A 25,427-nucleotide genomic window follows, 5' to 3' on the forward strand; every position below is an offset into this window, starting at 1 on the left:
ATGGATAATTTTTTTCTCACACAAATGACACACAATACCCCATAATAAAAAACATGTTCTTAGAAAGGTTTACAAATGTATTGTAAATGAAATACCTAAATCCAATTTACATAACTATTCACACCCCTGAGTCAATACATGTTAGAATCACCTTTAGCAGCGATTACAGATGTGAGTCTTTCTGGATTAGTCTCTAAGAGCTTTGCACACCTGGATTGTACAATATTTGCACATTATTTTAGACAGCCATTTTTCAGTCTTGCTATAGATTTTCAAGCAGATTTAAATCAAAACTGTAACTAGGCCACTCAGGAACATTGTTTGCCGTCTTGGTAAGCAAGTCCAGTGTATATTTGTCCTGGTCTTTTAGGTCTTTGTTCTGCTAAAAGGTGAATTTGTCTACCAGTATCTGGTGGAAAGACTTAAACAGGTTTTCCGCTAGGATTTTGCCTGTGCTTAGCTCTATTCCATAAATGTTTATCAATGACAAGCATACCCATAACATGATGACAGTCACCACCATGCTTGAAAATATGAAGTTGTACTCAGTGATGTGTTGTGTTGTACTTGCCCCCATCCAACACAACAGTTTTACTTTAAGTGCCTTATTGCAAACAGGATGCATGTTTTGGAATATTTGTATTTTGTACAGGCTTCCTTCTTTTCACTCTGTCATTTTGCTTAGTATTGTGGAGTAACTACAATGTTGTTGATCCATCCTCAGTTTTCTCCTATTACATCCATTAAACCCTGTAACTGTTTTAATTGGCCTCATGGTGACATCCCTGAGTGGTTTCCTTCCTCTCCGGCAACAGAGTTAGTAAGGATTCCTGTATATTTGTAGTGACTGGGTGTATTGATACACCATCCAAAGTGTATTTAATAACTTCACCATGCTCAAAGGGATATTCAATGTCTGCTTTTTATTTGTATTTTTACCCATCTACCAATAGGTGCCGTTCTTTGTGAGGCATTGGAAAACCTCCCTGGTCTTTGTGGTTGAATCTGTGTTTGAAATTCACTGCTCGACTGAGGGACCTTACAGATAATGGTATGTGTGGGTTATAGAGATGAGGTAGCCATTCAAAAATCATGTTAAACACTATTATTGCACACAGAGTGAGTCCATGCAACATAGTGACTTGTTAAGCAAATATTTACTCATTAACTTATTTAGGGATTGCCATAACAAAGGGACTGAATACTTATTCACTCAAGACATTTCAGCTTTTAATTTTTTATTAATATGCATAAAAATGAAAAAAAGTTACTTTGAAGTTATGGGGTATTGTGTTTAGGCCAGTGTCACAAAATCTCAATTGAATCCATTTCAAATTCAGGCTGTAACACAACAAAATGTAGAAAACGTAAAGGGACGTGAAAACCTTCTGAAGGTACTGTATGTGATCGTGTATCAATGTATAAAATGATTGTATTTAAAAAATAATCTATTTTTGTGCTTAGTTGTGGTCAACTTGCAGTGTACACATTATTATAATTATGTTCCAGCCCCGACCATCCGCTACGACAAAAATCGGCTTGTGGCTGAATCTAGTTGCCTACTACTGCAATATATCATCATCAGCCATGTCTCTGGTGTTGTCATAGAGACCCTCTTTGCTTGTCTCTATGTGCTAATGTCATGGGCGGGATCTGAACCAAGGTCTACTGCAGAAGAAACCAACATCTTAACTATTGGTCCAAGAAGAAATTCCCTCTTGGGCCAAGGGCTGGCAGATTTTGAAGTCCCAGGCGGGCTACCTCATCATGTGACCATGAGCAACTGCTACATTAACCTGCTGACCTAGCCTAGATGCCAGTCAGTTTCTGCTCTCTTGCCAACTCTTTCTGGAATTATCATGCAAAACACGTTTGACTTGACAATGGAGTAGGCAAAAGCACAAACAGATCTGGGACCAGGCTACTGCTGACCTGCCATCAGAGGCTTTGCTGAGCTCCTGTCTGTAGTGTGCAAGGTGTCTGTCTAACCGTTGCCATGCAGCACTGCTACGGTCAGGGCGGGGTCGCTGTCGAAAGCCGTGAGCTCGTCCAGCAGCCGTCCAGCAGTCTCCTGGTTCACCGCGTTCCGCACCTCGGGCCGGTTGATCGCCACGGTGACCACTGACCCCCTCCTCTCCTTCACCACAGTCCGCCCGGCGACTGCACAACAATAGGAGAGAAGAGAAGTGAGACCGCAGCACTTAGAAAGAAATGTCCCCAAAGCTGGGACTGGAATAGATCATGGCTGAGGATGAAGCTCTGTGGCAGAGAGCGTACAGTTGACTTGACATATTTACGGTAAGAAAAAGGGACCGAAATCAAGGTAGTTGCATCCAAAATAACTTCAACAAAAGAGATGAGAGATGCAACATCACCCCACCCATCCTACAATCATACAAAGTAAACAGTGTGAGAGCCAAAACACAATTCCATATAATATAGTATATGAAAGTGTGACTTCGCGTTATTCAATATTGACTACAATTTCATATTCCAATTGGAAGTCCTTGGAAGTCAAGGACAGTAAATTGAGTGTGCATAACTCCACACAAATTATATCCACATATCCTAAATGCATGTTTTGTAACAAAGTGATACATAATGGCGCATGCTTTGAGAAATATATGTCTCAAATATTTTATGAATATACTAGGCTCCACATTCCACTCTGCCGCATGTCCATGGTCTGGTCTGAAAGCAAGTATTTGCTGCCCTCGGCTGCCAGAGCTATGCCATTGCATATGACAACTGTGTTCTTCGACGTACTACCTTTCTCTGATTCCTTTCCGGCTGTAGTGCTGTAAGGGCTATTTTTCTCAGAATACTTTTTTCCAAGTAACCGGACTAGGGCAGTAGCAGCTCGCCAGCTCAGATTTCTAGCTAACAAAGCACGTGTCGTACGCGGACACGCTCGGAGAGTCATAGTTGTGATTGACAAGCACAAATAGAAACGTCTGAAGCTTACAGGAACTAAAGTAGCCCTAATTCAAAAGTGAATGTCCCTTATGCACACCTACAAACAAAAGAAAATAAAAATGTCTACCCATCAACAAACGTTCCAATGTTTACTAATAATGTGCAGCACCTTGCAAGTTCCCCCCCAGAAACAAGGAAAACTGTAAGTAAGGTTCTGCACATGATTGGAGCATGCAGGGGTGTTAAACACAAGTGCAGACAGGAGAGGGCAAAGTTGAGCCATTTCTTGCACTGCAGTTGCACATTCCCGCACAGAGGTACATTTTCTGTAGAAAATAAAGTTCTTAAGCACAGATTAATAGGTGTTAGTTAGAAGGTCAGTGCCTCTCTTGACTAAATCTACCTCTTCCCAGAAAATGATTATGTTATCATCAAATCATGACAATTGTATTTATCCATCTTCAGTCAATAATTGTATACAGTAACAATTTATACTATTGTGTCTGTCTACAGCAAACGATTAGGTCTTTCCACCACACATTAAATTCAGAGCTCACAACTTTTTTTCAGGTTTCTTTTTTAATAAAAGGAGGTTCCTCTTGCATTTATACAGTTTAAGGCATCATGCACACAAAACAATAAATGATACAAAAGCGTACTCTTCTTCCACCTAAAATAATAACAGGCTAACTTTTTTTTATAGATTTGCTGGTTAAAAATATATGTCTTTACAAATATGGCATTAGCTGGCATGTCAGTGAATCTAAAAGCAGGCTTTGTGCCCAACCATAACCTGCTTTCACAGTATTTGTAAACATGACTTCAGCAAAATAGATCTGAGATTAAGAGTGTATGCTTTGAACATTGGCAAAAGTCCCCCAGAAGCATGCGGTTATTTGTCCTAAATGATATGTACAATGCAGGTTTACCTTAAACACAGATATTCATTATCAAGATAAGATTCAGACATTAAACAAACATTATGAACAATGACAGACAGAACATAATGTCTTTATATCCTATCCCAGAGTCCCAGTCATCTTGATCAAGGAAGACACGTGGAGGTGGGAAGGATTTGGCTTTGGCACAGTTGTGTCCAGTTGTGCTGTTGGATCTACTATACAACGTTGAAAACCATGGATAGATACTGTTCATAAGAAACCTGGATCCAGCCGTCTTGGTCTGTGTCGTACCTCCTGAACACGTCGGTCAACCTCTGAAAGTGACAAAGAACATTTTACAGTAGATCTTGACTTAGACATACTAGCCAGTACAGATGCCATTTTGGTAAATAAACATCAATGGCCTCTTTCCCAGTCACACATTAAGCCTAGTCCAGGACTAAAAAGCATTCTCAATTGAGATTCTACATTGAAAGAGTTTAGTCAAGGACTAGGCTTAATCTGTGTCTGAGAAACCAGCCCAAAATACCATACTGAGCCAACACAAAGTCCAATTTCAACATGGGCTGTATATACTGTACACACAATATTTTGACAAAACAATGTAGGCTACATAACCTGTGCTATGTGCACAGAAAGCCCAGTAGGACGGTTACCTGTAGAACGATACAACACTGGATGAAGTCATCAAAGGCCACTTGTCCCTTCCTCTGCCTGTCAAACTTCTCTATGAGAGTATTGTAGAACTGGTCAGAGAGGCGATATCCTGAGGAGGATAGAAAATAGTCAACATCACAGAAACACATCTGTTCAACAACCCTTAACCAATTTGTAACATGCATAGGGCTTTCACCTGCTTACTTCACATACAGGACTAAGAACTACTACATTTCAATAAGGGTAGAAAACAACAACATGCATGCGAGGCGAACAATTAATATTGTCATGCATCTACACAACTATTTTGGCACATATCTTTATCCAGGCTCATCCATGTTGACCTTACTTGATCTTACAGAAAGGCATTAGAATATCGGATCTGACCTTGTGAACCACAGAAATAAATGTAACTGGTATAACGGTTGGCCCGCCACCAGTATGGTCAAATAGAGAAGGCATACTTTGCTCACCGAATCCAGTCAGTGCCTGCTTAAGCTCGTTCTTGTCGATGAAGCCCGAGTTGTCTCTGTCGTAGGTGCGGAAGATGTTCTGCCAGTCCGTGATGTACTTCCACACTCCGGCAAACTCGTTGAAGTTCACCCCTCCTTTGTTCTCCCTGTCAAACATGGCTGGAAGAAGGAAGTCAATAGAGAAGATATGAGTGAGAGCAAGAGGTCTGTTCAGAAGGGTGCAATGTTACAAAACAATGTTCAAATAGAAATGCATTTTGTAGAATATGTATGTTTTTTCTGTCTTAGTCTTATAGAATCAGGCACCATGTAAACTTTATTCATTATATTTCTCTCCTCATAATTCTGAAATGTTACCACACTGAATAGACCCCTGAGAAACACCACCTAAGAAGAAGGGACAGCTGGGAAGTGTAGTTCAATGCTAGAAGGCATAACGTCAACACACTGGACTAAGGTCTACCATAGCATCTGTTATGACACAGAGTTAAAGAAATCTTGCCCGTTTGAACTTTCCCCTGCGGTTTAATCCAATTACATCCTAACAAAATGCTTCATCGCATGGAAGGCCCAGGGCTGGTCGGCTGGATGGCCATTTGAATACAACTGATTTACCGTGTACAGTACAGTCAGAGTGGGAAGCAATGGTGGATTATTGAGATTCAAAATAATAGCACTAAATATAAAACTAGTTGTATCTTCTTAGTATATTTTTCTATTCATATTCAGCTACACTTGGACTAAAGCAGATTCCAGCTGGTGAAAGGGTAAGTGTGTAAGCCAATCAATAGTCAGTGGATGGTTATAGATAGATGCCTTAAGAAATAAAATAAAAACACCTCCTGTTTGTTAGAAAGAAATGCTCCTCATTCCCCCTTTCACCAATAGCTGCATGCTTCCACTTAACTGGGGAGACGGGTTGAAATGTGTCACTGTGCACCAACGTTAATGAAAAGGGTTGCTATGGGGATAACGTATAAAACAATGGTAGTACACCAGGTCAGAACAATATAGGCTTGTCATTGTGCAAGTTTGTTTGTGTGTCAAGGGTCAAAGAGGGACAAATACTCACATATGATTGATCGGACTGTCACTGGGTTGAAAGGTGTCCATGTACCTACAGAGAGAAGATAGAGAAAAGATTGTTGAACAACAATGACTAAGACATTCTGCCACAAAAAGTTAAATTGCACAGGACGGCTGTGCCAAGTTAATTAATACATTTGGAATTTAATGAACTAGGCTATTTATAACAGAACAAGAAGAAGAGGGAAATAGGCCAAGTAAAGAGTTAGGAGGACTTAAGCAACCATTCTGTTCTTATCTTGGGTATTCTTTTTACCAAGCCAGTATTTTGGGTAACAGAGGAGAACTGCTGGAGATTTATCAGGTTTTCTTAAACCTTGCTGACTCACCATCTCAACCTTTTCACTCTCACTGTTCTGAGGGGGGAGAGAAAGCGATAGAGCGAGAGATAGAGGAGGCTTTGCAGTCCAGTAAAGTGAACCACTTTTCACATTAAGCCTTTCCTCTGCAACGACAAGCCTCGAACAGATGTCTCCCACTCAGGCCGCTCTGCCTCCTTATTCTGACCTGGGCTAGTTTTACAGCTGGGTGGGACTGGCTGGGATTTGGTCTGGGCCAAGGAACAGACATGAAGAGTCTGGACTACACCCAGAAGAGAGAGAGGAATGGTCAGGTCTCCAGCCAGACTCCCCATTCTCCAGCAGCTGTGAGGTCAACAACAGTGACCGGCCATGTCCGAGAGAGGTGCCCTGTCTGTTGGTCAAGCCCCCAGACGGGTACCACAGGAGTGTGTGCGTGTTTGCGTGTGTGTCGAGGCTGCCCCCGCTCGGCCTGTGAGACAAAGCTTCCTCTGTCCAGCACACACACTGGACCTTCTCACTGCGCTGCCCAGTGCCCACTCATGACGAGGTTGGAACAGGGAGTGGCACATGGAAGAAAAAAACAGGGTGACCGCAAAACTGCGCCCCACAGGAGAGGCTTAGTGAGAGCGCTCTAACACACATACACACACCTCGAAAAGGCCTCACACAGGTTTGAATTCACACAGATACACACACTCATTCACTTACTACCAACTGCTCCAGGCAGGCTAAAACAGCATGTGCAAGGTTGAGCTCAACCTTGAGATAGAAAATGACCACCAGTTCCCCTCCCCTCACCCCTGTCCTACATGCAGTACAGGCAGGGTGCTGACCAGGGAACCTCTTCTCCACAGATGCCAGACAATCTGCCCCGTTGCTGTCAAAGCCATACATGATTGTTTTGTGTTATTATTCTGCCTTTTGAAAAATGTTCATGAGGCGATTCAGGAGTAGTCAATGTGGGAGTTTTTCCCATTAGTAGATGGGCCTATATTCCCTTGGCACGTAGATTTGCCATTTTATCTACTCAGCACAGTGAATGCAATGCTGCCGATTTCAGCAACTACTTGGCTGGTTGCTCCGAAAAAAATAAAATAAAATCAAAGCACATTAATCTCAGTCGGGGAGGAGAGGCACATTTTGACAGGTGGTTGGTGCAGAGCGGGGGCTCAGAGGACCGTTAATATGGAGCGCTAGCTAAAAGACCCTGACACCTATAAAAGATTCCCTTTATTGATAGACTGGCGATGTACAACAGGGGCCATCTGTTTCTCATCAGGGAGCGGCACTGTCACAGGGTCTGATGGAGAGAGGACGTCAGCCCCGAGAGAACGAGCAACAGCTTATAGTGGTAACACTACACAGTCTGCCTGAGGGGAGGAGAGGGATATCAAGGGAAGGGGTGAGGGGAGAAGTGGGAAGACAGGAGGACAGGATAGAGAAGAGAATGGAGAGGTGAAAAGAGCAGGGGGGGGGGGAATCAGGAAAGAGGGAACAGAGGTCTGGGGGGGTGTCAGCGTGATCTAGTGACAGCACCGTGGGCATGGTCAGTGAAGTGCATGGCCGAGAACAGGGCACAGCTTGCATTCAGTCAGCAGCCTGCACACAGTCTCACTGGCACAGCCAAATCATGACACAGCCCTACTAATGAACACGACTGGACTGACTGTGTGAACACTGCGCCTGCCTGCCTGCCTTCCACACAGCTTGGGTCATCAGTATTCTGAACCAGGGATACTACCAGATAACTGCTCCTTTCATCGCTCTTGGGCCTCAACACTTTTTCACAGTGTAAAAAAAAAACTGTTTCAGAGAAGAATGTTCATTCAAACCCTTTCAAAACCCTTTCCGCAGAGAGACCTTGACCAATTCAAAATGTTGAGGTACAGAATACATGTTTGTTGTAAAGATGATCCCAACGTCTGGTGTGCTGTACTCTAGTAACTAGCGCACTAAGCTACAAAACACGATGTTCACTCATAGCATTGATTCAATCATGAGCATATCTCGCCATCCAGCCCAGTGGAAAGACTAATGTCATGTTGTGCTTGTGGCGTTGGCTAAGCCACTCCGCTCTGTCATATCTCAACAACAAAAGGGTGTTGAGTTAATTATCAGGTGGCACATGTCGTCAGCCATTTCCTGTCTCATTCAGGAAGTACTTTCCCTTTGTCACCAGACAACCTTTCCATCTGTTTTTTGAGGTAAAAACAAAACGTCTGTGTCAATTTCAAGTTCAGACCACCAACTCTCCTCAGCAAGCTTCTCTCTGTCCCTCGCCAGGTGTTGAAATTAGAGGAGGAGGCGTTGAGGTCTAGAGGAGAAGGAAGAGACGTACCGTTCGATAAGGCCTGCTGGAGCTCTGTGTCTGATATCACACAGCTCCTGTCCTTGTCCACTCTGGGGAGGAAACACACAATTAGATACAGACAGGCAGACTGTATCAAACACACAATGCAGCCCAGCTGAAACCCTACCGGCGCTACGCTGTAAGCCCCTTGTCAGGATCTAAACACTCCATTCAATGGGAGTGTGCGGGCTGGGCTAGGGACAGGACGATGACTTGTGGGGATGGTGGTCGTTTTACACTCGCCACCATCCCCAACATCACAGATCAGTGAAAAGTGAAACCAAAACTAGCCAACATGTTTGGCATGACAAGCATAGGAGTTGGGTACAGTACAGCACAAACAGATCTGGGATCAGGCTAGCTAATACTGTATATTGAGTGCAATGCCAAAGAAAGGAGACTTCAGATACTTTCTTCATCAAGAGAAAATAGATCAGAGAGGCAATAAACTTTTTTGCTTTGAATTTACAATACACATAAATATCTTATTGCGTTCTATTGTACAATCTCAGAACCCACTGCCTTTCAGTATAAAGCTATGCGCTAGTCCATCTGTTATAGAAGTGTAACCTCACAAACTAATCAGCCTAATTTTTAAAATCGTGTTCCAATTGAATAGTATTACAATGGTACAGTCGTTCTGTTTAGACGTGGGAGACGTTTTATGAGAGTTGAACATTAACACAAATTAGAGGCCTTGCCTTCCAGTTCTGGAATAACCTCCTCTGTGAAATGTAGCACAATCCTCCAATGACTCACATGTTCCTTAGCAACCTCCCTAGACCAACCTACCAACAACACACCAACCCTACTGCAGGCCACATAGAAATACAAAACCTGACTTTCCATGAAGGCACGCTTTGTGACTTCCTCCAGAATGAAAGAAATGGAGTGCTTGGTCAGACGGTGGACATACCTAACCTTAACCAAACACTTTTAGAGTAGAGTCTGTGCTGTGCGTATGTGTGTCTCACTGCTCAATCTCACATACTTTGTTACCCATCCTCAGGTTTGACTTACCTCACTGGGTTTTACATAAAATTAGGTGAATTGAAAGTGCATCATTAAAATTGCTTTCCCTGGCCTTAAGCAGAACCATCGTCCCATTTTCTGAATGGTGCTCAGAACAAATCCCAAACATTAGTTGTACACATTAGTACTACAAGCAGCACACCAGCCATTGGAATCGTAACATTTCAACAGCATGTCTCAGTTTTTCCTATGGAGCTATTCAAGTTATGACATGCCTGGCGGAACTTAGTTTTCCAGTCAAATGGTTTAGCAGCTTATCTCATGCTGGCTCTCATGGTAGGGGGAAGTGGAGGTAGCTCTTCTGAACACAAAGCCGATTTTCAGACAAAATTATCCTAAACATTTGTTTACTCACTGATGGCAGACAGTGTAAGCAATTGTTTGTCTTGTCACGAATCAGATGTTGATCTATGCCTAGATGGATCCTTTGCTGTTCTACTCTAGGCTATGTATTTGGCTGTGTTTACACAGAGTCCAATTCTGATCCTTTTTTTCACCAATGGGTCTTTTGACCAATCAGATCAGCTCTGAAAACAATCTGATGTGAAAAGTTCTGATGTGATTGGTCAAAAGGTTAGAATTGGGTAGCCTGTGTAAACTCAAGCCTTTTTGGCCTACATTTGACATGCCAGTGTAATGCCACATGACCATGGACTAGTGAGTTTTGTTTAGGTCTAGTGACTACTTGTTTGTCATGGGATCATGTCATGGAATCTAATGATCATATAGGCGGAGTGGAAAAGGATCATTCTATGACTCAAGCCTAACAAAATGCTAAGAAAAGCACCAGGTTGCTGGTGACTAATGGATTTCCATTAGTTCCAGCCCCAGTGTGTTCCTTCAGCTCAGGCTAGGTACACCTCTGAAGTGTGGAGTGTGTGGAATACTGATAGACAGATAAGACCAAGTTTTCTAGGTTTTGCCTCCTTATAAATTATTCTCCAAAGTGTTTTGTGTTTTACAAAGTGTTTTGCCGCCTGCAACATTTTAATGTTGTGAGAAAGCAGAGCACCATGGATCCTCTGCAGTATTACATAACTCAATACCAGGGACTAACATGAAGCGAGACATCTCACTCACTCCTTTCTTCTGGTTGATATACAGTCAATGAACTAAGAAGACCAGGCCCAGCTGTTAACGCATTGGTGAATATGGGAGAACCACCCATTTAACAGACCGGTGACAATTTTTTCAGAAACGGTCATGAGTGGGACATCTTCATTTATCAACCATCTTCGTCAATACTACAGACAGGGAAGATCTCATTTCCCCTCTTTTTCTACAACGTTTTGCCAGTTTTAAGTAGTGGTAGATTGTCATGTCTGCTCTCTTGTCAGTCCCTGTAAAATAAAGTGTATTCAAAACTAATTTAATAGAATAACGCACCAACACAATAGAAACAGATAGCTAATTAAAATGATCTCATAATTTACTAACGTTACATGACTGACATTGATCATATCTACGCCCTATACTGGTTGTAACTGGTAACTGTATAGAATACAATTGAAAAACAAGGCATTGTATGTGTGTGGTAGGAAAATGGCATATGCAAAAGTAAATAGAACACTGACAGGCAAAATAAATCCTGATATTTGAATTTCTTAAAGAAAAACAAAAAATAAGTCTGTCAAATGTAATCACCGAACCACGGCTATAATACTAAGACAAAAACAATAACTTTTTATGCATACCGAACATAAACTGCTATAGTATTATAATCTCTGCCCATTATGCCCTGTGGCAGCAGTTTTCAAAATGAAGCTCAAATCAATGCGGAGTACCGTTATTTCGATAGCCACGAAAGACGTCTTTCCACTCACCTCTGAAATATATTCCAAAGAAAACCTTGATCCGTCGCCGGTTGTTGTTGAGGTTGTCCTCTATACGGACTACCTGTATGATATGCCATTTTAAAAGCTTTAGAATTGGTGTTGTGAAAAATATGTGTATCCTGTACTCGTTTCAATCTGACACTGACATTCTCCGCGCAGAGGCGTGGCAACTAACTCACCACTTCCCGTAAGAAAATGTGGAAACGTCATAGGGCTACCTCCTTAGTGGGTGACTCGAAATTGACTCCACTTTCACTCTTTTCACGCCACTTCAATACAAAGTGATTAACGTCGCAGGTTATGAGAGTAATAAAAAGTCATTTCGGTATCGAAGTGGCGTGAAAAGAGTTTCCCACTTCCACACGTTTTTGATTGGTCTTCTGCCCGGCCAAATGATTTACCAAAGCTTTCTGGTGTGAAATTCTAAATCACGTTATTGCACGAGACGCACTACAGGTTAGACTGCATGTTCTCCCTCACAGCAGTTTCTAAAGTAGCGACCTAATTAAACGTTTGAGTTTTAAATGATTTCTAACATAATCTGATGTTCACTTAGCTAGAACTAAAACATGTTCAGCCTACCATCTACCGCTACTATATTATCTAAATTACAGACTGATGTGTTTATCAGATCCATGTATTTATTCTCTAGATAAATGGCTCTGCTGTTTATCTTTTTGGACTACTGCACTCTCCATGATTGGTCAAAAACCTAAACGTCATCAAGCTAGCTACGTTTGGCGCGAATTTCGATAACGCTGCTTTCTGAGGAGAATCTGCCTGTAAACGTTAGCTATCTAGCAGCTGACATCAACCCTTTTATTGATCAATCTGATCTTTTTACGTTCCACACCAGGTTCTAGACACCAAATTGCAAAACAGTATTTCTGCATGAATTGAGGAAAGATGTTTTACTATCCAAACGTTCTTCAAAGGCACACCGGTTGCTTTTCCACTATTTGGTGAGTTGCTCTCTAGCATTAGCTAGCTAGCTAATATTAGCTAGGCTAGCATCCTCTTAGGCTGAGTTTAATATTTTGTAGCTTGTGAATCTCAGTCAATGTAATGTGAGTATGCCATCATCATCAGTGACCTTTGTGTTTCTGGTATTGTCATGCTGTTTTGTTTCTGTGTTTTAGGTTGGCAGCCACCAAAGGGATCAGGATAACACGCAGAGAGCTCCTGAGGGTCAACGTTGGAAGGACATGGTAACCACAATCCTTCTCCCTTTCTATGTCTGAGGGAAAATATTATGTCAAGTGATCAACCCATGGTCCCTGCTTAGCTAGTCCCTGCCCCAGTATCTGTGCGTTAGAGATGTCAACTATGAAGTGTCTCCTCCCTAACACCCATGAGGCTCTGATTCAAACTCCCACGCATTAACGTTATAATGTAAAAAAAAAAAAAATTTAACTCACAAAATATGGTGTTTCGCTGAGAACTATCTTCATTTTCTCCTGTTACATCTGGAGACACCAGAGGAGACACATTGACATCTCTAACACAGATACTGGGGCAGCTACTCCCTAACTAAGTTCTGTCCTGATGAAACATGTCCCTATTTTGTGCCATGGCCATACACCTCATTTGTGAATGTGATAGTAATCTGATGTCAATCATGTAGCTATGGTGGTGTATTTGCAGTGAGGACATCATGGATTACGTGACGGTCCAGGTGGCTCCACTCTGCCCTGGTCTCCCTCGGCCTCGCTTCTCCCTCTACCTGTCCTCCCAGCTGCAGTATGGGGTGGTTATCGTCTACCACCGCCAGTGTGGTTTCCTTCTGGGTGAGAGAGGGGAAGGGTTCAAATGAAGGGCATACAGAGATTACAGACTAACGCCATGTAAAGAGATGCTTGTCGAAATAGGCCGGTACTCAGAGACACTATATCAGGTCTAATGGCAAGACAAGCTACAGGACCAAGGACACTGATTGAACTGAAATGCAGCCTACCGGTTACTCTCCATCCATACACACTCATTGATACAACCTGAGACAATAAAGTATACAACCACATTGTTGCTAGAGGTCGATATGAATGATTACGCTTAGATATACTCACTTATCATAACAGGCAACTCGATAGTCTGATATAGCCTCCTAAGCAGCCAGACATAAATCATGCTAACAGATACACAGATCCACTATCATATCGTGTTCAGAGTCACCAGCTTGTACAGAACCACGTGTTCAGAACCGCAGCTGTCCAGTCAGGAGGATGTATTTGTATGTATGTATGCATGCCATGGCAGGTAGCCTAGCGGTTAAGAGCGTTGGACCAGTAATCGAAAGGTTGCTGGTTTGAATCCCAGAGCCAACTAGGTGAAAAATCTGTTTAAGTGCCCTTGAGCAAGGCACATAACCCTAATTGCTTATGGATAAGAATGTCTGCTAAATTACCTCACCGCAAACTTTTTCTCCTTCCTTTTAGAGGAGATCCAGCAGACCATTGAGCGCCTGGTACGCTCTGAGAGACACGCACGCATCGACCTGGCTGACCCTGACAGGTGAAAAAACACACAAACCGTTACCCCACATGCCCCCTTGAGTTGTCAGATATAACTGTCACACATACACTGAGTGTACAAAACATTAAGAACACCTTCCTAATATTTAGTTGCACCCCCTTTTGCCCTCAGAAAACCCCAATTCGTTGGGGCATGTCGAAAGAGTTCCACGGGGATGCTGGCCCATGTTGACTCTAATGCTCCCACAGTTGTGTCTAGTTGGCTGGATGTCCTTTTGGGTGTTCGATCATTCTTGATACACACGGGAAACTGTTGAGCGTGAAAAACCCAGTAGCGTTGCATTTCTTGACACACCGGTGCGCCTGGTGCCTACTACCATACCCCGTTCAAAGGAACTTCAATCAATGTAGATGAAGGGGAGGAGACACTAAAAAGGAGTTTTAATCCTTGAGACAATTGAGACATGGATTAAGTATTTGTGCCATTCAGAGGGTGAATGGGCATGGCAAAAGATTTAAGTGGATTTAACAAATTACATCAATAAGGGATCATAGCTTTCAGCTGGATTCACCCAGTCAGTCTATGTAATGGAAAGAGCAGGTGTTCCTAATGTTTTGTACACTCCGTGTATATTGACAATAATAATGGATTGGACTTATGTACTGTTTTTTTTATTAGGTCAAAAGGTACTGTACATTGTATGGCGTTCACCACCAATGTGTCGCCTGGGTGATTCATGTCAGCCGTTTTGTAGCCATGTTGTAGTAATAACATTAGCACCCTTCCCTCCCCAGACAAGCCCCAAATGTCCCAGACTCCCTGTTCCTGCTGGAGGAGGCCGAGGGGGCACAGGACCCCTTCTTTGGGGTGATGGGCTTTGAGCACCTGCTGCCTAGTCCCTATAGGATCCCTCAGGTATACAACCATTTCTACACCATTTTTACCTAGTTAACACATTTCCAACGGTATGTCACTACAAAAATATGTAACCCCCATACGGCCACAGTCAATTCCTATGTACACACAGTACACAAAAAACCTTTTCAAGACACATATTTAACTTTACCCTCATTGAGTCACCTTGTGAGTTGATAATGCATTTATTGATTGAACACCGGTCTAACAACACTCCCTCTGTGTGTCTCGTTCATTCCCAGCCATGGCAGCTGATGGAGAGCATGACTCCAGAGCGCCCCATAGGGGCCAGTCCTGGAACTGCACCAGAGGATGGAGGTGAGACTGAGTGACAGTCTTATTTGGGATGGAAAATCCTCAGCAACAAATCTGCATTACTAATGTTTGTTGCCCTCTGTCTCTCACTCTCAGGTTTCAAATCCCCTCCTGATGCCATTACCCTGAAAGAGAAGGAGCAGCTTGTCATCGTTGCTGCTGAGGTGACCTGAATATAGTGTTGTAATATACTGATAAAAGGACATAGAAAGGCTATTGTGTATATTTATAAACCTTTACTCACTTTGCCTAATAAGAGACCATGTGAAAACAACAAGGAATTTGGATCCAAAAGGATCTTTCCTGAGCTCTCAATCGTTCCTGAAGTTGAACTCGGTCTCCCTCTGCCCTTCTCTCCATAAAGTTTGAAGGAGCTGAGCTTCCTGAAGCCACTGGCAAAGAGATTGACATGCTTCTGGAGCAGCAGGACCAATTCCATGACGGTGAGAGAAGAGAGGGAGAGTAAAGAATAGAGCCCTGCACATGCCTGCAACGTTCAGGCCCAATTGCTTCTGCCAAATTTAAGGCCTTGCCGAACCTGAAATCAGAAATAACTTCCTTCATTATTATCCATTAGCTGCTGGTCTCTGTCTGTCCTCCCCTCCCTGGGCTAGTGGTGCGTGTTTCAGCAGTTTATTCACCAGCACCTGCCTGCAGTTGCTAATAACACGTCCAGAATGATCTTATTTGACATTTTTACAAATTAATCAAAAATGAAAAGCTGAAATGTCTTGAGTCAATAAATATTCAACCGCTTTGTTTTCAGGAGTAAAAATGTGCTTAATAAGTCACATAAGTTGCATGGACTCACTCTGTGTGCAACAATAGTGTTTAGCCACAAAAGACCAGGGAGTTTTTTTAATGCCTCGCAAAGAAGGGCACTTATTGGTAGGGAGATATAACACTATACTGGTCCATTAACCAGATTGGTGCACATTCAACAAATATGATTTAACAAAGTGGATATTTGTCAAATCTGTCATGATTTATGTATTGTAACAGGCCCACAATGTGGTAACTTAAGTCCAATTTGGATATATTTGGCTGTTTTCGATGCTGGTTAGCTTAGCATAGCTAGCATCTGGAATTGGTGGTGGTAGTCAATTGTTTTTAACTGTAATGCAGTTAGTTGATTGGTGACGATGACATGAACAAGTGTTGGGGTTGACATCCATACAAACATTACACTCAGATTTTTACCTCAATATGAAATACACATATAAACAATAGACTAAATGTAGGCACATTTTGCTTGGGGGCAATGAGGATATTCAGGATCTTTCCCCCACGTGTTTCCATGGCAATTATATTGTGTTGGTCAAGTTTGATTTACCTTTTTACCTCATCAATCACTACCCTGCATCCGCTCTGCTGCTAGTCTGCCTGTATAGTATCCATAGCAACGGCTCCGCTTTGGGCTGCTCAATGACGAGATGCAAAAGAGCAGTTAGCGAGCTACTTTTCATCACTTTAAACTCCGGAACATTCTTATTTTCCGTGAAATAATCTCTCTTGTCGACTCGGACAATGGTCACCACGTTATGGTCTTAGTAAGATATGAGATAGGCTACTGTGCAACAGCATGAGCAAATTGCTCAGACCGTACCCTAGTAATTGATGAAAAAACAGGCCTTTGTAACATATTAGGACCCGTAAGACCCATAATGAAAGGGAAATAAGTGAGTAAATATAAGTTTGCGTAAACTGGTGTGTGTGTGTGTTGTACAGAGCTAGAAGAGAGGGAAAGGGAGAGAGAGGGAGAGAGAACCAGGGACATGGAGTCAGGCATGACCTCCATTGACCAGTAAGTTATATGGAATAATCATGTTTTCTGACAGGGCAGGTCACCTTGATCTTCTATTATCTTCCCATGTATTTTTTAAAACGTACTCTTTGTTGTATTGTTTTTCTTTCTCTCTGTGTGTGTGTCTCCAGGCTGAAGGTGTCGGTGGTGGTGGGGGACAGTGTGTGGCTGCTGGACGAGGAGACCGGCCTGCCCATGGAGGTGCCTTTAGATGTCATTCCCATGGAGATGACCCCCCCTCCTCAGGTGGCCATGCCTTCTGCCCCAGACACCTCAGAGAGAGCGGGGGAGTCCGCGAGTCAGTCAGAGAGGGGGACGGAGAAAGCGGCAGAAAGTTCCTGTGGCGAGGTTTGTGTGTGTGTGTGTTCACACTGTTCTGTGTGTGACTCATCATGAGGACTCAGGAATCCAAGCATCCGTATGAACAAGATATTTCTGTCCTATATTTTCTCCTGCCAAATGTGTGGGTGTGTACAGGCTCTTCTCAGTTTGATCTATCCATTACCCTCCCATCTGCTCTCCTCTCTTTTCTTGCCTCTATCATCCCTCTCTCATCATCCCAGCTCCCCCATATAGACGCTCCTCCTCCTATGAGGCGGGGTCGCAGGCGCCAGCTCATCTTTGCAGACCCTCAGGTGCAGATCTCCCAGGATACCATGCGGGTGCAGATCGAGGACACTAAGGCTGAGACTCTGCTCCTGGTAAAACTCAAGCCTTCCACTACTTATCCTTCACTAATCTTACCAGAGTTGTGTTCATTGGGGCATGCAACAGTAACGTTTTAAAGGGTTGCAACTGGAAACAAAAATGTAAGTTTCTTATTGGACAGGTCCAGGTAGTCCCTCCCTGTTTCAGTGGGTTTTCTTCCATTTGGTGCTTAATGAACACCACCCACATCAGTGATTACTTCAAAGAAAATAAGGATATAATCGTATTCTCATTGCTTTGTCTGCCTCCTCCTCAGTCTCAGGTGCTGATAAACTTTCCTGCCCAGAAGAAGTTCCTCCCAGCAGAGCTCTACACTGCCCCTTCTGGCTGTGAGTATATGACTCCTTTCCTGAGATGGTAGTAATATGGTCATTTAGTAGATGTTTTGATTCAGCCAGCAGCATACCACCCTGCATACCACTGCTGGCTTACTTCTGAAGCTAAGCAGGGTTGGTCCTGGTCAGTTCCTGGATGGGAGACCCGATGCTGCTGGAAGTGGTGTTGGAGGGCCAGTAGGAGGCCCTCTTTCATCTGGTCTAAAAAAATATCCCAATGCCCTAGGGCAGTGATTGGGGACACTGCCCTGTGTAGGGTGCCGTCTTTCGGGTTGGGACATTAAACGGGTGTCTTGACTCTTTGAGGTCATTAAAGATCCCAATGCACTTATCATAAGAGTAGGGGTGTTAACCCCGGTGTCCTGGCTTGTGTGTCCTACCACTTCGCGCCTGAGCCATTGTTGCTCCTAGATGTTTCCACCTCACAATAACAGCACTGTCTTTCGGATGGGACGTTATGGTGTCCTGACTCTCTGTGGTCACTAAAGATCCCATGGCACTTATCGTAAGAGTAGGGGTGTTAACCCTGGTGTCCTGGCTAAATTCCCAATCTGGCCTTCATACCATCATGGTCACCTAATAATCCCCAGTTTACAATTGGCTCATTCATCCCCCCCATCTCCCCTGTAACTATTCCCCAGGTCGTTGCTGCAAATGAGAACGTGTTCAGTCAACTTACCTGGTAAAATAACAGATACATTTTTTAAAAATCTAAGCAACTCATAGTTCTTATATAGTAGTACAGTATGTGTATGAATCCAATGTAGCAATCAAACCCATAACCTGGATGTTGCCAGCACCTTGCTCCAACCAACGGAGCCACCTCACAACTGCCACACCATGAGGTTATAATGATGATTTCACTGAGTCTTTTCTCTCTCTTTCCTCGACGCAGCTCTCCTGCACCCTGACCTCCTGTTGCTATGGAAACAGTGCACCGTCCTCACTACGCTTCCTCGCACCGGGGAGAGAGGCAGAGAGGAGGAGACTGAGGAGGAGGGCAGCTCCGAGATGGAGAGAGTGAGGATAGAGGTGGAGAGGAAGAGGATGGACTCTAGCATGCAAGAGGTGAGGGGATCTACAGTACCAGTCAAAAGTTTGGAGGCACCTACTCATTCCAGGGTTTTTCTTCTATTTTCTGCATTGTAAAATAATAGTGAAGACATCAAAAGTGTGAAATAACACATATGGAATCATGTAGTAACCAAATAATCGTTCTAAATATTGAGAGTCTTCAAAGTAGCCACCCTTTGCCTTGATGACAGCGTTGCACACTCTTGGCATTCTCTCAACCAGCTTCATGAGGTAGTTACCTGGAATAGATTTCAATTAATAGGTGTGCCTTGTTAAAAGTGGAATTTCTTTCCTCAATGCATTTTAGCTATTCATTTGTGTTGTGGCAAGGTAGGGCGGTATACAGACGATAGCCCTGTATGGTAAAATACCAACTCCATATTATGTCAAGAACAGCTCAAATAAGCAAAGAGAAACGACAGTCCATCATTACTTTAAGACATCTAAAATTTCTTCAAGTGCAGCAAAAACGATCAAGCTCTATGATGAAACTGGCTATCATGAGGACCGCCACAAGAAAGGAAGACCGAGTTACCTCTGCTGCAGAGGATAAGTTCATTGGCGTTACCAGCCTCAGAAATTGCAGCCCAAATAAATGCTTCATAGTTCAAGTAACAGACACATCTCAACATCAGCTTTTCAGAGGAGACTGTGTGAATCAGGCCTTCATGGTCAAATTGCTGCAAAGAAACCACTACTAAAGGACACCAATAATAAGAAGAGACTTGCTTGGGCCAAGAAACATGAGCAATGGACATTAGGCCGGTGGACTGATGAGTCCAAATTTGAGAATTTTGGTTCCAATCGCCATGTCTTTGTGAAATGCAGAGTAAGTGAACGGATGATCTCCGCATGTGTAGTTCCCACCGTGACGCATGGAGGAGGTGGTGTGATGGTGCTTTGCTGGTGACACTGTGATTTATTTAGAATTTAAGGCACACTTAAACAACATGGCAACCACAGCATTCTGCAGTGATACGCCATCCCATCTGGTTTGTGCTAGGTGGAACTATTAATTTGTTTTTCAACAGGACAATGACCCAACACACCTCCAGGCTGTGTAAGGGATATTTGACCAAGAAGGAGAGTGATGGAGTGCTGCATCAGATGACCTGGCCTCCACAATCACTCAGACCTCAACCCAATTGAGATGGTTTGGGATGAGTTGGACTGCAGGGTGAAGTTTGACACCATATTCTTCTAAATTACCAATGCCGCCAGGGGACACTTGAGCAGGACATTTGTAAGCAGTAATTTACATAATAAAGACTTGTGGGTGAATTCAAATGTACCCAAGGAAGAAGTTGAATAAGACAGTGAATACTGTTAATAATATCTCAAATGACTCAGAGAGCCTGGAATAACAGCATCTAGTCTACACTGCTTCGTTTTTCATGTATACAGACAGTTCAGAAATGTCTGAAGTCTAGATGACTGTCTTTTCTCTCCTCTTGTATCCCCAGATCCCACGAGAGTTGCTGAAATCAGGAGGAACAGCCCCATCTGAAGCATCAGGTCAAACATTGTTTTCCTGTCAGTTACTTGAAATTATAAAATGACGCCCACAGAACTAGAATAAGATTCTACTTCTATGATGATGCCATTGAAATGTACATACAATCATTTTACTACAGTAGTGTAAAGTACATAGGTAAAAATACTTTAAAGTACTACTTAAGTAGTTTTTTTGGGGGGTATCTGTACTTTATTTTACTCTTTATATTTTTTTACAACTTTTACTTCACTACTTTTTCCCTAAGACCCAAAAGTACTCGTTACATTTTGAATGCTTAGCAGAACAGGAAAATTGTCCAATTCACACACTTATCAAGAGAGCATCCCTGGTCATCTCTACTGCCTCTGATCTGGCAGACTCACTAAACATAAACGCTTCTTTTGTAAATTATGTCTGAGTGTTGGAGTGTGCCCCTGGGTATTCATGTGTGTATATATATTTTTAAAATTGTGCAATCTGGTTTGCTTAATATAAAGACTTAAAAATGATTTATACTTTTACTTGTGATACTTAAGTATACTTTAGCAATTACATTTACTTTTGATACTTAAGTGTATTTAAAACCAAATACTTTTAGACTTTTACTCAAGTTGTATAGTACTGGGTGACTTTGACTTGAGTCATTTTCTATTAAGGTATCTTTACTTTTTCTCAAGTATGATAATTGGGTACTTTTTCCACCACTGCTTTACTGTTGCATTTTGATATCTGTTTGTGTTCTATGTTTTCAGCCGAGGTTCTTCTAGACGTGTCCAGAGAAGACAAATCCCTCGAGCAGATCACCCCTGTCAGCAGATGGTGATATATGTATTTTTATATATATGTATGTGTGTGTATATACAGTGGGGAGAACAAGTATTTGATACACTGCCGATTTTGCAGGTTTTCCTACTTACAAAGCATGTAGAGGTCTGTCATTTTTATCATACGTACACTTCAACTGTGAGAGACGGAATCTAAAACAAAAATCCAGAAAATCATATTGTATGTTTTTTAATTAATTAATTTGCATTTTATTGCATGATATTTGATAACCTACCAACCAGTAAGAATTCCAACTCTCACAGACCTGTTAGTTTTTCTTTAAGAAGCCCTCCTGTTCTCCACTCATTACCTGTATTAACTGCACTTGTTTGAACTCGTTACCTGTATAAAAGACACCTGTCCATACACTCAATCAAACAGACTCCAACCTCTCCACAATGGCCAAGACCAGAGAGCTGTGTAAGAACATCAGGGTTAAATTGTAGACCTGCACAAGGCTGGGATAGTCTACAGGACAATAGGCAAGCAGCTTGGTGAGAAGGCAACAACTGTTGGTGCAATTATTAGAAAATGGAAGAAGTTCAAGATGATGGTCAATCACTCTCGGTCTGGGGCTCCATGCAAGATCTCACCTCGTGGGACATCAATGATCAGGAGGAAGGTGAGGGATCAGCCCATAACTACACAGCAGGATCTGGTCAATGACCTGAAGAGAGCTGGGACCACAGTCTCAAAGAAAACCATTAGTAACACACTATACCGTCATGGATTAAAATCCTGCAGCGCACGCAAGGTCCCCTGCTCAAGCCAGCGCATGTCCAGGCCCGCCTGAAGTTTGCCAATGACCATCTGGATGATCCAGAGGAGGAATGGGAGAAGGTCATGTGGTCTGATGAGACAAAAATAGAGCTTTTTGGTCTAAATTTCACTCGCTGTGTTTGGAGGAGGAAGAAGAAGGATGAGTACAACCCCAAGAACACCATTCCAACCGTGAAGCATGGAGGTGGAAACATCATTCTTTGGGAATGCTTTTCTGCAAAGGGGACAGGACGACTGCACCGTATTGAGGGGAGGATGGATGGGGCCATGTATTGCGAGATCTTGGCCAACAACCTGGGTCTTCCAGCATGACAACGACCCGAAACACACAGCCAGGGCAACTAAGGAGTGGCTCTGTAAGAAGCATCTCAAGGTCCTGGAGGGGCCTAGCCAGTCTCCAGACCTGAACCCAATAGAACATCTTTGGAGGGAGCTGAAAGTCCGTATTGTCCAGCGACAGCCCCGAAACCTGAAGGATCTGGAGAAGGTCTGTGGAGGAGTGGGCCAAAATCCCTGCTGCAGTGTGTGCAAACCTGGTCAAGAACTACAGGAAATGTATGATCTCTGTAATTGCAAACACAGGTTTCTGTACCAAATATTAAGTTCTGCTTTTCTGATGTATCACATACTTATGTCATGCAATAAAATGCAAATGAATTACTTAAAAATCATACAATGTGATTTTCTGGATTTTTGTTTTAGATTCAGTCTCTCACAATTGAAGTGGACCTATGATAAAAATTAGACCTCTACATGCTTTGTAAGTAGGAAAATCGGCAGTGTATCAAATACTTATTCTCCCCACTGTATGTATGTATTTTTATGTACGTACATACGTGTGTGTTTGTGCGCATGCATGCATACATACATATGTGAGTTAGTGAGAGAAAAAATAAGAGGATATATAGTTGTATCATTATGTAGTTGTCCTGGTTGGATAGCGCTGAGACTTTGCCCATTTCTAGTGTCACTTTTAACTAATACTGACTGTTCAGGTCTCCTATGGAAGAAGCCCCAGTGCCTATGGAGGCTATAGAAGAGGAACATGTGGCTCTACCAGACAGAGAAGAGGAGACAGAAGGTAGAGAGGTCACTGCAGAGGGCCTGTTGAGGTGTAGTATTACTAATCACCCATCTATCATCACTACCCTGCATCTATTCTATCTATATCCTAACATTTACATTTGAGTCATTTAGCAGACACGCATATCCAAAGCAACCTAGCGTTAGTGCATTCATCTTAAGATAGCTAGGTGGGACAACCACATATCACAGTCATAGTAAGTGGGGGGTTTGTCAAGTGCAATTGTGTTGGTTCAGGAATTTGATGGCAAAAGTGAGGAGGCTAGCCAACAGCTTTTAACTCAGTCATTACTGCACTACTATTCTATCTTTATCTATTCTCTCTAACTGTGAAACTCTGGGCAGTGTTTTTCACATGGCTATCATCTCCCTCTGCTCCTTTCAGTGTGGTGTCCTCGTTCCTCCTGAGGTTTGGGAAAGTCACCTTTTACTCTCTGTTGCCCCTGGAGACAGACCGCACTACTGCAGCCCACATTCTCTCCAAACTGCTAGGTGAGAGCTGACAGAGAACAGAGGAAAAATGGATATCACTTGTGGGGCTATATGCATGTATGTATTCCAATATTGTTTTACATGCAGGTATTTTGTGTGTTGTGTTGTGTTCTGTTGTGATGGTCCAGAGCTGGTGTCTGCTGGGGACCTGGCTGTATGTCAGGCTGAACCCTACAGCCCCATCACAATCATCCCTGGACCACTCAGCACCGTGCAGGCCTGAGGAACACAGAGGATGTCTCCACCAGCATTTGACTTGGACAGGATTTCACCGCAGCTGAGTACCGGCACCTCAAATGTTCTACTGCTTGAGCTCCTGTTCCTCTTATGGAATATTAGCTTAAAAGTATTGTGGAGCTCCTGCACCTAATTATAAACAGTACCCAGCACCGGCACCTATTTCAGTCCAAGTTAAACAGTGGTCTCCACACACACGGGATGTGTGCTGCCATACTTTTATAACAGAGTAATAATGTTCATGTCCCAAATATCGTTCATACGAGATCATCACCTCAAACTGATTTGTAGGACACACCCAAAACGATGACCTCTTGGAGTTAACATTTTTTTTAACCTTTATAAGTGAAACCTTTTTATAAGAAGTGAAATTACTGAAGGGAAAGCTTTTTTATTCAAAGTTGGTCTTTTTTAAATTAATCTATTGAATAGCGTATTTATTATTCATATATTTAATACTGTACCTAGCAGATATTTTTATACTAATTTGTCAACTGTCATACAAGTTGATATTGTTGACAAAGTTTTTGTTTAACCTTTGGTGGTTTTTGTATCTTATCAATTGTGGTATGATGTTGCTCTGTTCTTACGTTGAAGCATTCATTCAATGTATTTTTAAAATAAAATGCACGTTTACTCATTATTAATAAGCCTCAAATGTAATTATATCAAGTTAAAATGGTGCCATTATCTCCCAGTCATTTGGGGTGGACTCAATTTAAGACCACATCTGAGATATGAAAACATCTCACTTTGATTTGGGGATGAACTATCCCTTTAAATTTGTGGTCAATCAATGATATTACAGTGGGAAAGAGTTGTAGTTTGCTACACTGATGTATTTTTGAGGAATAGGCTGCAGGGGGCAGTAGAGGATCATGAACAAGTCAGTCACCAACTCACCAGCAGAGGTTTACTCTGGACTATGACCTCATTGCTCTGTCCTGGATTGAAGTCATTGTGCCTAGCTGGCATAATCATATCTGATCTCATGGCTGAATTACTCAATACAATTAACTGTTGGTTAGAAGGAGAGGGAGTTGTGCAGCCTGTATCACACTGCACAAGTCTGTAGCCTCAGGCTGCAATATGCAAAAGAGGCAGAGGTCAATGCTGTGGTATATGGGTTAATGGTGACCTCAGCCTGTTTCTCTGCTGAATGCAGACCAGACCAGAATAGGCGTGACTGAATGTCCATGTTTGGGGAGCGAAGGCATGGCTGCTGGGCCAGATATGTTTCATGTTCTAGATCTGAACTAAGGAAACTGACATTACCAGTGTAAACCCTTAACCAATATAATTATTGGTACCTTTTATTTTACTAATTTTTTTTTAGATAATT

General features: G+C 42.6%; 3 protein-coding genes across 5 annotated transcripts in view; 1 reads left to right on the forward strand and 2 right to left on the reverse strand.

Moving 5' to 3' along the window:
• The window catches only part of zgc:101569 (uncharacterized protein LOC449822 homolog), a 27,760-nt gene extending 24,667 nt beyond the window's left edge, over positions 1-3,093 (reverse strand). For both annotated transcript variants that reach the window (XM_029661139.1, XM_029661138.2), the window contains exons 1-2: positions 2,770-3,093; positions 1,990-2,160 (exon numbers count right to left, since the gene is read on the reverse strand). In XM_029661139.1, coding sequence (XP_029516999.1) covers positions 1,990-2,160; positions 2,770-2,923 — 325 coding nt within the window. In that variant the 5' untranslated portion in view covers positions 2,924-3,093. The remainder of the gene's footprint in view (positions 1-1,989; positions 2,161-2,769) is intronic.
• A 383-nt stretch (positions 3,094-3,476) lies between these two features.
• On the reverse strand, positions 3,477-11,732 carry LOC115130225 (programmed cell death protein 6-like). 2 transcript variants are annotated; one of them, XM_029661143.2, is made up of 6 exons: positions 11,542-11,732; positions 8,675-8,736; positions 6,021-6,065; positions 4,949-5,107; positions 4,475-4,584; positions 3,477-4,132 (listed from the first exon to the last, which is right to left on the reverse strand). In XM_029661143.2, exons 1-6 carry the CDS (start codon positions 11,628-11,630, stop codon positions 4,034-4,036), a joined length of 564 nt encoding a protein of 187 aa, XP_029517003.1. In that variant the 5' UTR covers positions 11,631-11,732; the 3' UTR covers positions 3,477-4,033. The 2 variants fall into 2 exon arrangements, with proteins under 2 accessions (XP_029517003.1, XP_029517002.1); XM_029661142.2 differs by having other exon boundaries at positions 4,940-5,107.
• Positions 11,733-12,187: 455 nt separating this feature from the next.
• rec8b (REC8 meiotic recombination protein b) lies at positions 12,188-24,729 on the forward strand. Its single transcript, XM_029661141.2, has 18 exons — positions 12,188-12,515; positions 12,693-12,761; positions 13,198-13,340; positions 13,986-14,061; positions 14,817-14,937; positions 15,180-15,255; positions 15,349-15,416; positions 15,617-15,695; positions 16,981-17,056; positions 17,188-17,404; positions 17,620-17,757; positions 18,021-18,093; positions 18,995-19,167; positions 20,637-20,688; positions 21,421-21,487; positions 23,269-23,385; positions 23,742-23,848; positions 23,977-24,729. Exons 1-18 carry the CDS (start codon positions 12,460-12,462, stop codon positions 24,069-24,071), a joined length of 1,803 nt encoding a protein of 600 aa, XP_029517001.1. The 5' UTR covers positions 12,188-12,459; the 3' UTR covers positions 24,072-24,729.
• Positions 24,730-25,427: the final 698 nt, after the last annotated feature.

The sequence above is a fragment of the Oncorhynchus nerka genome, linkage group LG6 (genome assembly GCF_034236695.1).
Source record: "Oncorhynchus nerka isolate Pitt River linkage group LG6, Oner_Uvic_2.0, whole genome shotgun sequence".
In the NCBI taxonomy this organism is placed as follows: Eukaryota; Metazoa; Chordata; class Actinopteri; order Salmoniformes; family Salmonidae; genus Oncorhynchus; species Oncorhynchus nerka.